The following is a 14,089-nucleotide window of genomic DNA, read 5'->3' as shown; positions in this document are numbered from 1 at the left end:
ACTAAGATCTACGTTAAAATCGAAATCCACCCACCTACCTACATGTACCCTACCCATTTGAGGCAGGGTCCGTGGTCAAGAGTTGCGTTTAAACGTTAAGTTTTTGTTGCCAAGTGCATGTATATAGAGTCACGGCGAAACCGGTACATGTGGGTGGCAACTACCGGGTGAGGACGACGGTTGGATCTGCCAATTTTAAATCTCACTTCCTGGCACTCCCAAGGAAGTAGGAAAAACTACGAAGGATGTCATTAACTGGTACTGTTACTAGGAACACTGCATTATACGTGAATAGGGACAGTTTTTGATTTAGAGGGATGGCATGCAGTCCACAACTTCAACTGAAAGGAGGCCAATTGATCCTTTTCCGTCGAAAAAAAAGAAAATAACAGTATTCTATTATATATACAAAATACAGGAATGGGACATACTAAATAGAAACTTAGAAGCCTCAACAGACCAAATATCTTAAAATTAAAGCGAAAGAAGCACCACAAGAGGGCTAGCTCCGCGAAAGGCGTATGAAACAAATACACCATACATCTGCTTGACGAAGAAGAGACATTCGCATTAAGGCATCAATTTCCTATCATGAGAATATTTTATTGCCGGAAAAAAAGACAGCCGTCACCACTAAACAATAAACGAAATTTTTACAGCCAATGTCTCATATTCAGTGCCCTAGGAGCGACCATTACCCTCCCCCTTCTACCGACCCGACCCACATATCAAACGAGCGGGCGGCAATTTTTAGAAAACTATGCGAGTATGTGTCTCTCTGGTCCCTGGGTACACAAACAGGCTGAACCACGAACAGGGCGGGGTGTGGAAGGGGTTAAGTCTGCGGTGATAACGAACTATTACCAGGATTGTTCCCCCTCATAAGAAGCATTTGATATCTTCTTGGGGTTCTCTTTTAAAAACGTATTCGCGAAGGTCTCTCGAAGGTAGGACGCCGTCGACCAGATTCTTACTCAGTTGGTCTTAAGTGAGGACGCAGAATTCGCAAGACAAAACGCAGTATTCTTGAACGTCCACCCCAAAACAACCCTCACTGAGTTCACGTAGAGCGACCGCGACTTGTTTTCCTCCTTGGCTCAGACACCGTGACAAGATCCCAGCCGCCATGGGGAAGTGCGTATCCAAGAACCGGGGAGAGAAGGAACTGCAGCCGATAGATGTCGAGCCCGTGGCGAACGCCAGAACCGTGCGGTCAGTCGGTAACGGGCCCGGCCCTCGCAGGCTCACACTTCTGGCAGAGGACCTCGGTAAGATATCATTCGCTAGTTCTAGTTTTTCCTCGTACGAAAATATTTTAATTCCTCATACAACATCTGTGGACGCAAATGTAACGACAGGCATATCTGTTTACCTCGCAACTGTGATAACAGATAGAGAGCTGTTGTGCATGCCCGTCAGAGTCAATGCTGCAGATACATGTATAACACTCTGGTTAGCGTAGGGGAGCCCAGGGAATCAATTAGCTACATAGAGACCCTAAAATTGGCAATAGCCACAATAAAATACATCGTTTTGGTCACAATCCTACAGATACATGTATTCGCAAACGATTAAGAATGGCATTGATGGCAGTTCGTTAAGTCAAAAATGCGGTATGGTACGACGGACGTGTTGAACACATAAAACTATTTGTTGACCATCCAAAATTTACTGAAGGGTTAGATCGGATCGGACGATGTGTGCAACTGGGGCCCATTTGTTTCTGTCATAAGTTGCCCCGAAACGTTTGCATACCGCATGTTATTCACTAGTATGGGTCCACATGCATGGATATGCGTGTATGTGTGTCAACACTCTTCCGCCATCATGAAAACAAGATCAACCAAGTTCATTGACATACTGACGCTGACCATAAACAGGCACTGGTCAGGGTTTAAGGTTCAGTCTCCCCACAGCTCACAAGCTGTCACCGTGCGTTTAATCTATCTGCAGCTGAATACCCTGGCATTCCCTTTTATTTAGATAGAGCAACTTGATCGATAAAGAGACGTTTCTCACTGAAGATAGAGGGAGCAAAATTCTTAAAACTGTTTGGCTGATTTCGAATGTTTTTTGTGTTGCACTATCTGATGCTGGATGTTTATGATGTGGTGATTGGTGATATGATATGATATGATATCATTGTATTACATGTGTATCTTTATCTTTATGTGTAACTAATGTGTAATCTAAGCTGTTTGGTGGTCTGACAAGCAGCTATCAAGAGTTAGAGTTGGCCGACGCGGCTGATTTTTTTAGCCTACAAGGTAAATAACAATAGAAACAGGGTGACCTCACTGGTACCTAGTACTGCTTAGAACATGTCAGTAGCTAACATGATATAGCTAACAAATTGCTTGTGACAAACGCGAAATTTAACTCAAAATATTATACTTCGGAATCCTTTCGACATCCCTAGTTAAGACCACAGCAAGTAAATTTTATGGATGACATCCCCTGCAGACTCGAAATCTAATGCGATAGGGCGAAAAAAAACTCGGCGGGCCAAAAAACACGATTCCTGTATACATGTTCAAATTTTGACATCAGAGTTTGTCCGTATTGCCGCTCCGGAGGCTAGTTGATGGTAATTAACGTATCCTAATCTTATCTCTATCTTTATATTTTGTACGTACATGTACATAATAACCTATATAGAGAGACCCACACATACCTGACACATGTCTGACGTGTCTGTCAGCAACACCTGACCCGATGAATCTTCAGTCGGCCAGGCCAGGGTCAGTTCAGGTCGGTCACCGGTCACAACTCACCATTCTGTGCGCGTTTCGTTCGATATTAATAGACCTAGAAACATTATGAAACAAGTTTCAACTGTAATGCCCAAATTTTCGACTGCACACTCCAGTTTTTGACAAGGAATGAGCAATCCACCGATTTCGTGACGCCACGTAGATGGCACACGTGACTCCGTGAGCAGTAGATTGCAGAAAGTCTGTGGCGCCCCCCGTCTCTGTTAAGGGATGGTTGTAGATGTCAATGGATTAAAGGGGCCTTCTACATCAGGTCATTACAACCATTCGAAAATTCTAACGTAGCCTATAAGCTTGACCCCCCCCCCCAGGCGTCCACAGAGCCCCGCCCCTTTCCAGTCACCCCTCCCTTCGACCATCAGTTAGCAGCAATGACGTCTTTCCAGGCGTTCTGTGGAGTTTATTCAGGCTTCAGAAGTGTTTGGATTGTTAAGCCCGTCATCTCATCTTGACAACTCTATAAATATATAAAAGTGTATGAAAATCAACATACAGACTTGATGGACGCATGCATGCAGCCACTCTCTCATTGGTCGAACCACTAATTGCCATTCTCTCATTGGTTGTGCTATTTAAGTTTGTCTGTATCCATCTATTCCATCCCTCCCTCCCCAGACCGCTGTCTGCAGGTGTCTGACGTGTATTTCCGGCTGTCGCACAACCGTCGCGCTCACCACACGGAGGAGTACGAGAGTTTCCAGCTCATCGTGCGGCGTGGGGAACCCTTCCAGCTCTGCCTCGCGTTCGACAAGCCATACACCGAGGAAAACTCGCAACTCACGTTGGAGTTCCACACAGGTTAGTCCCCTCCGATCCTGAAGCCCAGCCCACCTCCGTCAAAAAATAGAAATACAAATATTTGACGGACATGCAGCCACTCCCTCATTGGTCGAACCGCTAATTGCCATTTTCTCATTGGTTGAACTTCTAATTGTGATGGACTTGGGATCGGTCTATTACGAATCATTCGGTCTTCCTCAGCTTTTTTACTCATTGCGTGGTTATGTTAATGTATGACGTCAGCAAAGTTGGTTGGAAGTCGGTATCGTCCCCCGTCACGGTTGAGGGAAATTTCGGTGAGTGATTCTTTGAGTTGGAGAACAGTTTCCTAGAGTGTATTAATATATTTCCTCTCATTGAGTCTGTCCTTCATATTTTGACGTACGAAGGTGACGCCCCAAAGATCAGTGACGGCACGTTGGCCCGGGTCCCGGTGGACAGTCCCCTGGGCGGTACGTCATGGGGGGCAAAGGTCACGGACAAGGGGCTGAAGACCGTCGACCTGTTAGTCCAGGCACCGCCCAACGCTATCGTCGGAAAGTAAGGATAGTTTACAACATTCTAAAACACCGTTTCTTGCAATAGATTTTGACATGTATTATGGATCTGATGATTTGATTTTGTAGGTCTTTGCACTATTGGATGATTGTTTCTAGTTTTATGATTTACTTCCATATTGAAAATTAATATTTTGCGAATAAAATCTATGATTATTTACTGAAAATGGTTCTGGTCTTCCCGTCCTGTTGTTTCCCAGGTACAGCATAGTTGTAGAGACGATACTAGACGGACACAAGTATCGGACGGAAAAGGACCCGTACTCACACATCTACATGCTCTTCAACCCATGGTGCAAGGGTAAGGAAAGAATCTACAAATGTATATGGTGTCAGAGATCAAAGGGAAACATTTAGTGCGTACGTATACAATGTACTTAGGAACTACATGCATAATGTCAAAGCTAAGGGTCGAATACATGTTTTGTAGCCTACTAGGCTTCGGGAGGCGTCTGGAAAGACTAGAAATTGGCCAAATAGAGAGATAACATGCCGGACGTGAGTCGGTCCGCAAGAGAGTACAGTTCGGGTGCGGCATAATGTACGTACTCTCGAGCGGACCAACTCCCCTGACATGTCATATCTCTATTTGGCCAATTTCTACTCTTTCCAGACGCCTCCCAAAGCCTGGTAGAGGCTAGCTCTTTTGCCCAAATTGAAAGGGTTACAGCCTGATGGATCAAGCCATGGGCACGTGTGTGTTAAAAATTAGGAACAGTCGATTTTGTCGTACCAAAACCACATAATTATATGTAAGGCCATTTTTTTAATCCATTTCCAGATGATTCTGTGTACCTGAACGACGAGGAACAGCTGCAGGAATACATCATGAACGAGTCCGGAATCATCTACGTCGGTAACAAGAGACAAGTCATGGAGAGGCCCTGGAACTTCGGACAGGTAAAAGGACTCCAAACAGCTAGTCAGAGATACACACTGGGAACCATTATAATCTTATCTTAGCATAACGTTTCAGTAGTATGAAATGTAAGAATATGACGAGGCAGGGCAAAGAAGTAACTAGGTCGAAAATAGCCCGATTGAAAAGATCTAGAGTCAGTTTGAGATGGCCGTTTGAGTCTTCTATTGCCACTTCCATGGTTTTTATGAACTCAACATTCAGAACTTCATCATTATGGGCGGTTGCTTGTACTACTTCTCCGATTATATAAATTATATCTTTCTTGTTTCTGTTGCACAGTTTGAGATGCCAGTTCTGGACGCCTCGCTTGAGTTGTTGGACAAAGCCAAGTTTCCACACAGGGCACGGTGGGACCCAGTAAGGATCGTCAGAGTCGTCTCCAAAATGGTCAGTAAATCTAGATATATGTAAATCTAGTTACTAAATGTAAATGTGTATGCAAATCTAGTAAATCTAGCTATATGCACGAACTACTTTTCAAAATCATATCCAGTTGCTTGAGTAACTATTTTTGGAGTGTTGTATATCCTGTCCGTCAACGTATGCTTTGAGGGTACTTGATTATACCGCTCACCTATGCAAGTTTCTTGTACATATGTTCAAAATGTCTGCTACACCTTTATTTGTACATGTACAACGTTTGTTAACTACAACTTCCTTAGCTTGTCGTGTCTTTGTCGCACCATCGATATCAGGTGAACAGTCAGGACGAGGACGGGGTGTTGGTCGGGAACTGGTCGGGGGAGTACGAGGACGGCATCCGCCCGAGCGCCTGGAACGGTAGCGTGGAGATCCTGCAGCAGTACTACGACAAGAAGGAGCCCGTCTGCTTCGGGCAGTGCTGGGTCTTCTCAGGAGTTACCACTTCAGGTGAGGACAGTCAGGGATACTCATCAGAAGTATAACGGCTGAGACACTACTATTGACCGTTTTCGACCTTAATATAGTATTCAAAATAAAGTTTTCATCAGAGTGACAAGAGAGTGGTGCCGCACTTGCTTTTATATCGTATACTAGCCTCCCATTGGCCATGGCTTACTCACAAAAGCATATAGGGCGGGGCGTTTTTAGGAACAGCCAATCAGCATACAAGATGTCATTTTGCACTGACGAAATTAGCCAATCAGAACTAAGAGTCTCAGCCAATCAGAACTACAATTCTAAGTGCATCGTTATCGTGAGATTGTACAATCACTTCTTTGTAATTTTCTACGGACGTTCTTCCCCCAGTCCTCCGCAGCCTGGGCATCCCGGCCCGCAGTGTGACGAACTTCGCCTCGGCGCACGACACGGACGGGAACCTGGTGGTCGACATCCACTACGACGAGGAGTTCACACCCATCGACTACCTCAACACGGACTCAACCTGGTGAGACAGAATTCACCTTATCCTTCCGAACATTTTCATTTAACCTTTAGCATGGTAAGATAGCCGTTTCGCACCAGATTTTGTATGGGGTATCATACTATGGGGCTATGCAGCAGAGGAAAGGTTAAATCCAGGTGATACAATGTATTGATACAAATGAAGAGGTTTCAATGTACTGTAATTACCTAATGTCAGCCCAGGAAAGAACAAGACAATCACGACTATATGCTTAAGTGCTATCTACCAAGAAGCTAGCCTAGGTTTCGTCACTGATAAAGAGGGTGCTAGTTGAAAGGTCTGACAGCCTTTTCAAAACCTATCCAGTTGCGTAACAATTTCATTAATTGTGTACCCTCGTTGGTTTACGTACCTAAGATGGTACGATTAGTCCATTTATTTATACCGCAGGAACTTCCACGTGTGGAACGAGGCGTGGATGACCAGACCGGACCTGCCTGCTGGGTACGGCGGCTGGCAGGCGTTCGACGCCACGCCTCAGGAGACAAGCGAGGGTACGGAACATAAGAATTTCGAATTATACATTTTCATATTTACTTTTCCTAATTCGCACTAAATTTCAAATATGTGTAGGTGTTTTAATGTTCACCTTTACAGAAGGAAAACATCTTCGTTTTTACTCTTTCCTCTTCTTCTTCTTCTATAAACACAAAAAAGGCCAATGAGCTGGACCAGTCAGCTGCCATCATGGTAACTGGTGCTGTAGCAAACATCCTATGAGTATGATTACATTATATAGCAAGACAGTGTTGGAGGGGCTGGTCACCATATACATGTATTTGGATGTGTTTGTGTGAAAATAAGCATATACAAAGCAGTAGATTGCTAGGCTAAACGGTAAAAATTATTCATTTGCTTTCCTAACGTTCTGGTAGATTCACTAGCTTTCTCACTCTTTCTCGTGTCTTCCTCCTCAGGCCAGTTCCGGTGCGGCCCGGCGTCTGTCCACGCCATTAAGAACGGCCATGTTTACTATGGTTACGACGCCAAGTTCATCTTCGCAGAGGTCAACGCCGACAGTATCTCGTGGGTGTGTCCCGAGGACCGGCCCATGTACCAGGTAGGGGGGAAAGGCTGAACTTTTTTTTAAAAGTTCAATACATTGTTTCGTTTTGTGGTAGTGAGTCTAGTTTTTGACGATGAATCACCAGAATAAGACCAGACTGAAAATGTATGAAATTGTGAACATATCTTACACGTGTTCCTTCCAGGTGTTTCAGCAGAAGAGAGGTATCGGAGTGAAGATCAGCACCAAGGCGGTAGGAACGGACGAGAGAGAAGACATCACGGAACACTACAAGTTCTCCGAGGGTATAGGGACTGTCGTCAACTGTGAAAATCACTGCTGCATCACTAATGTTGTTGTGTGTTGTTTGTTGTCTGAAGTGTGACGTCAACACTGGGTCAAAGGTATTTGGTAAACGATGACATCCTCCGTCGCGGTTGAGCGGTGGTCTTAGCTACCATCACAGATGAATTTCATGAAAAATCATCCGTATCCATTCCTACTAAACTGTTCTTTGCATTTTCCTTGTTTCATGCGTGATTTAGGGACCGAGGAAGAGCGACTGGCCGTTGAAAAAGCCGTTAGCCACGGCAGCAGACCGCACACGTACGGCGAGAGGCCGGAGAAGGCGGACGTCGAGTTCTCCATCAACGCTCCCAAAGAGGTCATCGTAGGTCACGACTTCACGGCCAGCGTCACGCTCCGTAACCATAGCAACCAGGAGAGGAACGTCAGCATGTTCCTGACGGCGCATACCATGTACTACACGGGGGTGCCTGTCGCACAGTTCCACAAGGAGAAATTCGTGGTGACGCTACAACCAAATGGACGTAAGAAATCACAAAGAATACACTTTATTTCTTTCATTATGAATCTTGTAGGACTAGTTTTCTTTCGATGAGTGATTTTGGCTTTGTTGTCTACTGCATGAGTATTTCCATCAGTTCAATAAAATATAGATAAGGCCTAGAGTAAAATGTTGTGTATCAGCCGCTGGTGGGGCTATGAAATTTTCGACTTGGCATCTGAATTTCAAACCCTCTGAAGCCTAAAACTTTATTCAACGCATTTTCAGAAGCACTTCTTCCCTCAGTAAATCGGATACCAAACATTGATTTTCCCATGCCTAACTATCTTGGTGTGCTCTAGGAAGGATTAAGGAGGTTAAATGTATTTAAGGATGGATTAAGCGTAATGTGTATCTTATAATTAAGTCTAGTAGACTCAAGAAACCCAATCTCAACTTGTCTTCATATTTGTACTGGCCATTATTATGTTTCCACTCTCATTCGTTGCTCTTGTGGTTCTTGCTAGAAATGACGCTACACGCACAGATCGAGCCGGCCCAGTACATGGCGTATCTGGTGGACCAGGGCGCCATCAAGCTCAACCTGCTGGGGCGAGTCAGGGAGAACAAGTGCACGTTCGCCGGGCAGACAGACTTCCGATTCAGCGTGCCCAGGCTCAACATTCACGTAAGGGCACAGTGACATTCAATTAATTGAAACCGACCCCGTAAAAAAAACGGCGTGCGGTAAATGGGCCTGGGCGGGCGGGCAGTATTGCCAGCACCGTAGAGATACCCGCGTGCCTTCGATGGTCTGACTTCCAGGCCAGGTCATATTCGACAAATTATGGGCATCAACATATGTATTCGAATGTCAGGACAGAAGGAACAGTCCCTTTTGCTGTGTGATAGATATCTCTTCAGCACCAAGGACAGGTCTTCTGCCCAGTTTAATATACATAAAGGACGTCGTCGACGGTCAATTATTTCTTTGATTTGAAATTAGAATGTCGTTCGTCCGTCAGGTTGACGAGGACGAACGACATTTCTTTGATTTGAAATTAGAATAGAAATGGATTCAATATACACAAGATTTTTTTTTGGTTATTAGTTAAGGCCACACCAATTTAGCATTTAGGGCTATCATAAAATGCGTAGGCCTGTTTTTTTTTACGCCGTGTCGCTTCATATTTTTTTCTGAAAAAAATCTGAGCCTAATGTTCACTCCTAAAACACTACTGAAGATTCTAAATAAAATATCACGCATTTTGAATAGAAAAATCCCTGTGTTTTAACCAGATGTCTTTTCAGTACCAAGGACAGGCTTACTACTACCCATAACTTGACTACAGATATACCCTTGCGGTTTTCACTCAGTATCAGTATTGTGCACAAGATGTCCATAGATAAAACATACATTGATGATGTGGTTGTTTTATGTGTTGATCTACAGATCCCAGCAAGAGAGAGGTCTGACTTCCCAGTCGGAGAAGAGTTTGTTGTGGAACTGTCTTTCAAGAACCCCCTAGCGGTCAAACTTACTAACACAGAATTCCACATCGAAGGACCGGGAATCCAGAAACCAAAATGCATTTCATACAGGTAAGAACTTAAGGATTTTTTTAGCATTTCCGCAAATAAATTCTCAAATCAAGAGAAGTTACTCTAGCAACTGGATAGATTTTCAGAACTGTGAGATGTTTCAAGCAGCAACTACTTTTCATCAGTGACTACTTGATGCCTTTGACAGATTTCAGAATCTATGCAGTTGCAAGATTGGTGGAGTAACTGTTTTCTTGTGTAGTATCTCGTTACCTGGATGTCTAACCTTCATCAATGTAACTTCTCAAAGCCTTATATACCTTGGCACTTCAGTAAGGGGATAGAACACTCAAGTTATGGCAATTTATTGATGGAAAAGATCATGGGAGTTTTCAAATAGTCCCTATTCAATTTGGTTTCCCCAGCTGCCAGCAAGTGTATAGCCTGGAGTCCAGCCTTGTTACCTTTAGTCCGCTTCCCAAAACTATCGCCAACAAGGATGGACTCCAGGCTAGCATGTGTATACTACATGTACTACAGGTAGCATTTCAATGTATAATTGCATCAAGTCAACAGTTCTGATGATTATTTCTCACACAGAGATGTTCGACCTCTGGAGGCTGCCAGGACGTTAGTGACCATGAAGCCTGTCCGGCCGGGAAACAGGAAGATCATTGCAAACTTCCAGTCCAAACAACTCCACGACGTACAGGGACACTTGGAAATACTGGTCACAGAGGATGAAGTTATAGAAGAGTGACACACTTGTTCGTAGTCAGAAATAGTCACAAGTGTATGTTTCATTTCTATTGCTGTAAAAGGACATTTAAAGAAGTGGGGGGAAGGCTATACAAGAAAGTATCTGATTGTTCTGTTGCAGACAAGTATTAAGGTTGTTGAAGGGCTGATATTTCCACAAACACAAGTCCATTTTAAATACCATACATAGAGAATTGTCTTTTTATGTACTGGAGAATAAAATGCAATCATTCCTCTTCTGAAACAGGAGGCATCCATCCATAAAGCAGATTCTTAGATTTTATCAGTCACTAGAGGCTACTTTAGTTGTAAGACCTACTGTATTTCTGTTAATGTAACTGTCCATGTATCATGAGACATGTCACCCTCATAGGCAATATAAATCATAATAAACCATTTGTTTTTCACCTTCCATGTCGACGTCTGTCAACTTTTGAGCCAACAAGTAGTGTATTAATTGTACCTTCAGTATTCTCTTGTACAATGAGTATTCTTACCATTTGTTCTTCCAACAGACAACATATCATTGTGTAACAGTCATTTGTCCTCATGATCGCTCGATTAAATCAACTTCAGTTGCATTTCCAAACAAAACAAAAAGCTACTAGAACGTGCAAGGCTAACACATCATAATTCTACATGTTGTAGAGACCAACTTTCATAAAGCCAACACAAAGAGAAACCACAACGAGGAGCACATTTTCCAGACTTTATTGTTGGAAGTTTTTTTGTATATTATTTGTATCTAGCAGACTCTCTGCTTCCAGGACAGTTCCAGCAGTTTAGATAATGCCAATCTGTAAAAAGGGAAAATAAATGATGAATACATGTAGTCATCAAAATAAACATAAACGGCACGTTCTATATATGTACATGCACCCTTACATACATGTTAGGTAATAAAATGACGTTATCCAAAAAGACCATAACATGAGAAACAAAGTTACCTTGTTTGCAACATCTAGTGCGTCATAGTCTGGAGCTAGCCGGACGTAGGCCTTTTTCTGTCCATCTGGCCTGTAGGGAATACAAGGAAACAAACATATTGTCACCAACAGGAGAGTTTCATAGGTTAACAACAATCAAATTCTATGAGTTTAGACGTGAAATTTTGTTCTCTTTCAACAGCTCCATTTCTACATTTATTTATATGACATTACAAATACAAATGTATGATACACATGTATCTTTAAAGGTCTGTCTCTTTCTCACTCACTCACTCTTCAGTCCATTTTATTTCTGATTGAACCAAACAGCAATGATAGATGAAACACCGAATCCAAACAATCTATAATGTCTCATAGAGGCCCTGTTCACTTGAAAATGTTTTCATTGTCTGAAGATGACTGACACCACTAGCTATGAGGCAACCAGGGTGCTAATTGTCTTCAACTTGCTCTGGCACACATGTGAAAGTTCTAGTCACATCATAGCGAACAGAACGGCAAGCTGTGTGCAGATGGAAACATCTACAGGAACTAGTCAGTCCAACTTTCCATAACCAGCCGTAAACAGGCTCGAAATACCTTTCTCTTTATACCTGCTTTGACTTTTTGATTTCTGTTTGAGTTCAGGAACAAAAACAAACCACTGCAATGACACTTCATACAGATACAGACACTTACCTAATGAGTGTGTTGACCTTAGCCACTTCGATGTCGTACAGCTTTTTGACGGCCATCTTGATCTTGGGTTTGTTGGCTTTGATATCAACGATGAAGACCAGCGTGTTGTTGTCCTCAATCTTCTTCATTGCAGACTCCGTGGTGAGGGGATGCTTGATGATGGCATACTGGTCAAACCTGCAAGTCATAGAAGGAATTATTTAGGTTTTGTTATGATAACTAACACATACACATAGACATCATTTGTAGCGTTGGGAGAATGACAATGATGAGAAGGAATTTGACCGGTTTCGTCTTTCTCAAGAATGACAGAGATCGGACCACTCCTCCTTTTACACATACACGTAGGTTACAACAACGTCTTACAACATCATACAAAAAATCCACACTTGAATGGAGAGAAAGGAGAATTGAGAGAAAGGTGTCTGAAGATGACTACACCACAAGTTACAAGGAAACCAGGGTGCTAATTGTCTTAAATTTTCTCTGGCACACATGTGAAAGTTCTAGTCACATTATAGTGAACAGAACGGCAAGCTGTGTGCAGATGTAACTTAAGGGTACACTAAATCGACACACTTATAATTTAATTTCTTTTTCGACACTTACTTGTTTAACCTGGGGGCACTCTTGCGGGGGTACTTGGGCATCCTCTTGGTCTTGAGGGTCTTGGGCCGCCTGAAGCGAACCTTGGTCCTGATCTTCTTTTGTCTCTTGTCGTGTACCCCACGCAGGACTGCCTTCTTAGCCTTCAGTGCTTCCGCCTTCGCCTGAGAAAGATAAAAAGAAAACATTGCTCAAGTTAAATGGTCTCCCATATTTCTCAAAACAACAACTCACACAAATCAATGGAAATCAATGCATCAACTTTGTATTGTGAAGATTACCAGCAAGGAGATATCTATGGCTATAAAAGTATAATTACATATGTGCCCTTTCAAAAGAATTATGAACATTTTTCAAATTTTGACATCCCTCGAATCTTGGACACACCAACAGACCCTAGAAGAATGACCTAGACACAACGACACTAGTGCTGCATACCTTAGTGACCTGTCCCACAGTCTTGACAGACTTGGGTGCAGGTCTCTTGGCTGGTGCCTTGGCATCCTTCTTGGCGGCAGGTTTGGCCGCTGCCTTCCCCTTGGCTGCAGACTTGGCTGCAGGCTTTGCCGCAGGCTTCTCTGCCGGCTTGGCTTCCGTCTTGGCAGCCGCGCCCTTGGCGGCCCCCTTCGCACCTGTAAAGATGATGATGAAAGCTAATGTACAACATATACGGTTGGTTTTAACTTCAAATGGCCTTACTAAACACATGCTTGTTGGACTGCTATACACATGCTAATTTTACCTTGTTAATGATACATGTATATACTAATAATATAGTGTAACGATCCAATCCCAGGGTTTATGGAATGAGCAGAAGAGACGAGTGGAGTACTGTAGATCTGTATGTATTCTTCAGAACATGTGGGTAACTCTAACTCAACTGGATATAACTGGTTCCTAGTGGACTTGCCTACTCGCCACCGGGGGTGGCAGGTTATACCATTCCCATAGGGGGGAACTCTATGGTTCAGCATATTAGATCCTTACACTCTTCCCCCCTACAACAAGTAAAACTTCTCCTGAAGTTTACAGATATAACAATGTATATATAATTGTATATAACAATGTATATAAATATACAATGTATAAGTATAATAGTAGTCCAACATAACAAAATGCAACGGGGAACAGTCCGTATCCGTAACAGTACGAATAAAACTACTGAATAAAGCTTAACTTGTATTAAAGCTGTCATCACAATAACAAGTAACTTACATGTATCTGAAGTTTGACTTACACTAAAGTTTACCAATATCATGTAAACATATCAGAGCATAAACATAATTAAAAAAAAATAGTTCTATATAGTGTAACGTTACATTTGACAGATCTAGATAAAAGGTA

General features: G+C 42.9%; 2 protein-coding genes across 2 annotated transcripts in view; one reads left to right on the top strand and one right to left on the bottom strand.

The window, feature by feature from the left end:
- Positions 1-949: 949 nt before the first annotated feature.
- Positions 950-10,924, top strand: LOC109464530 (protein-glutamine gamma-glutamyltransferase K-like). The gene is made up of 15 exons (XM_019761539.1): positions 950-1,268; positions 3,390-3,572; positions 3,944-4,094; positions 4,312-4,412; positions 4,893-5,011; positions 5,313-5,420; positions 5,729-5,903; positions 6,264-6,402; positions 6,811-6,914; positions 7,338-7,480; positions 7,632-7,731; positions 7,972-8,256; positions 8,741-8,901; positions 9,667-9,815; positions 10,356-10,924. Exons 1-15 carry the CDS (start codon positions 1,127-1,129, stop codon positions 10,513-10,515), a joined length of 2,220 nt encoding a protein of 739 aa, XP_019617098.1. The 5' UTR covers positions 950-1,126; the 3' UTR covers positions 10,516-10,924.
- Positions 10,925-11,209: 285 nt separating this feature from the next.
- LOC109464465 (60S ribosomal protein L23a-like) overlaps positions 11,210-14,089 on the bottom strand; it is an 8,643-nt gene continuing 5,763 nt past the window's right edge. Inside the window, exons 2-6 of the mRNA XM_019761459.1 lie at positions 13,184-13,377; positions 12,749-12,909; positions 12,140-12,316; positions 11,462-11,531; positions 11,210-11,311 (exon numbers count right to left, since the gene is read on the bottom strand). Of these exons, the coding sequence (XP_019617018.1) occupies positions 11,297-11,311; positions 11,462-11,531; positions 12,140-12,316; positions 12,749-12,909; positions 13,184-13,377 (617 nt within the window). The 3' untranslated portion in view covers positions 11,210-11,296. The remainder of the gene's footprint in view (positions 11,312-11,461; positions 11,532-12,139; positions 12,317-12,748; positions 12,910-13,183; positions 13,378-14,089) is intronic.

The sequence above is a fragment of the Branchiostoma belcheri genome, unplaced genomic scaffold (genome assembly GCF_001625305.1).
Source record: "Branchiostoma belcheri isolate BF01 breed outbred unplaced genomic scaffold, Haploidv18h27 scaffold1, whole genome shotgun sequence".
Lineage (NCBI taxonomy): Eukaryota > Metazoa > Chordata > Leptocardii > Amphioxiformes > Branchiostomatidae > Branchiostoma > Branchiostoma belcheri.
Note: the sequence above shows the minus strand (reverse complement) of the source record. Positions and strands in the feature narration are given on the sequence as shown.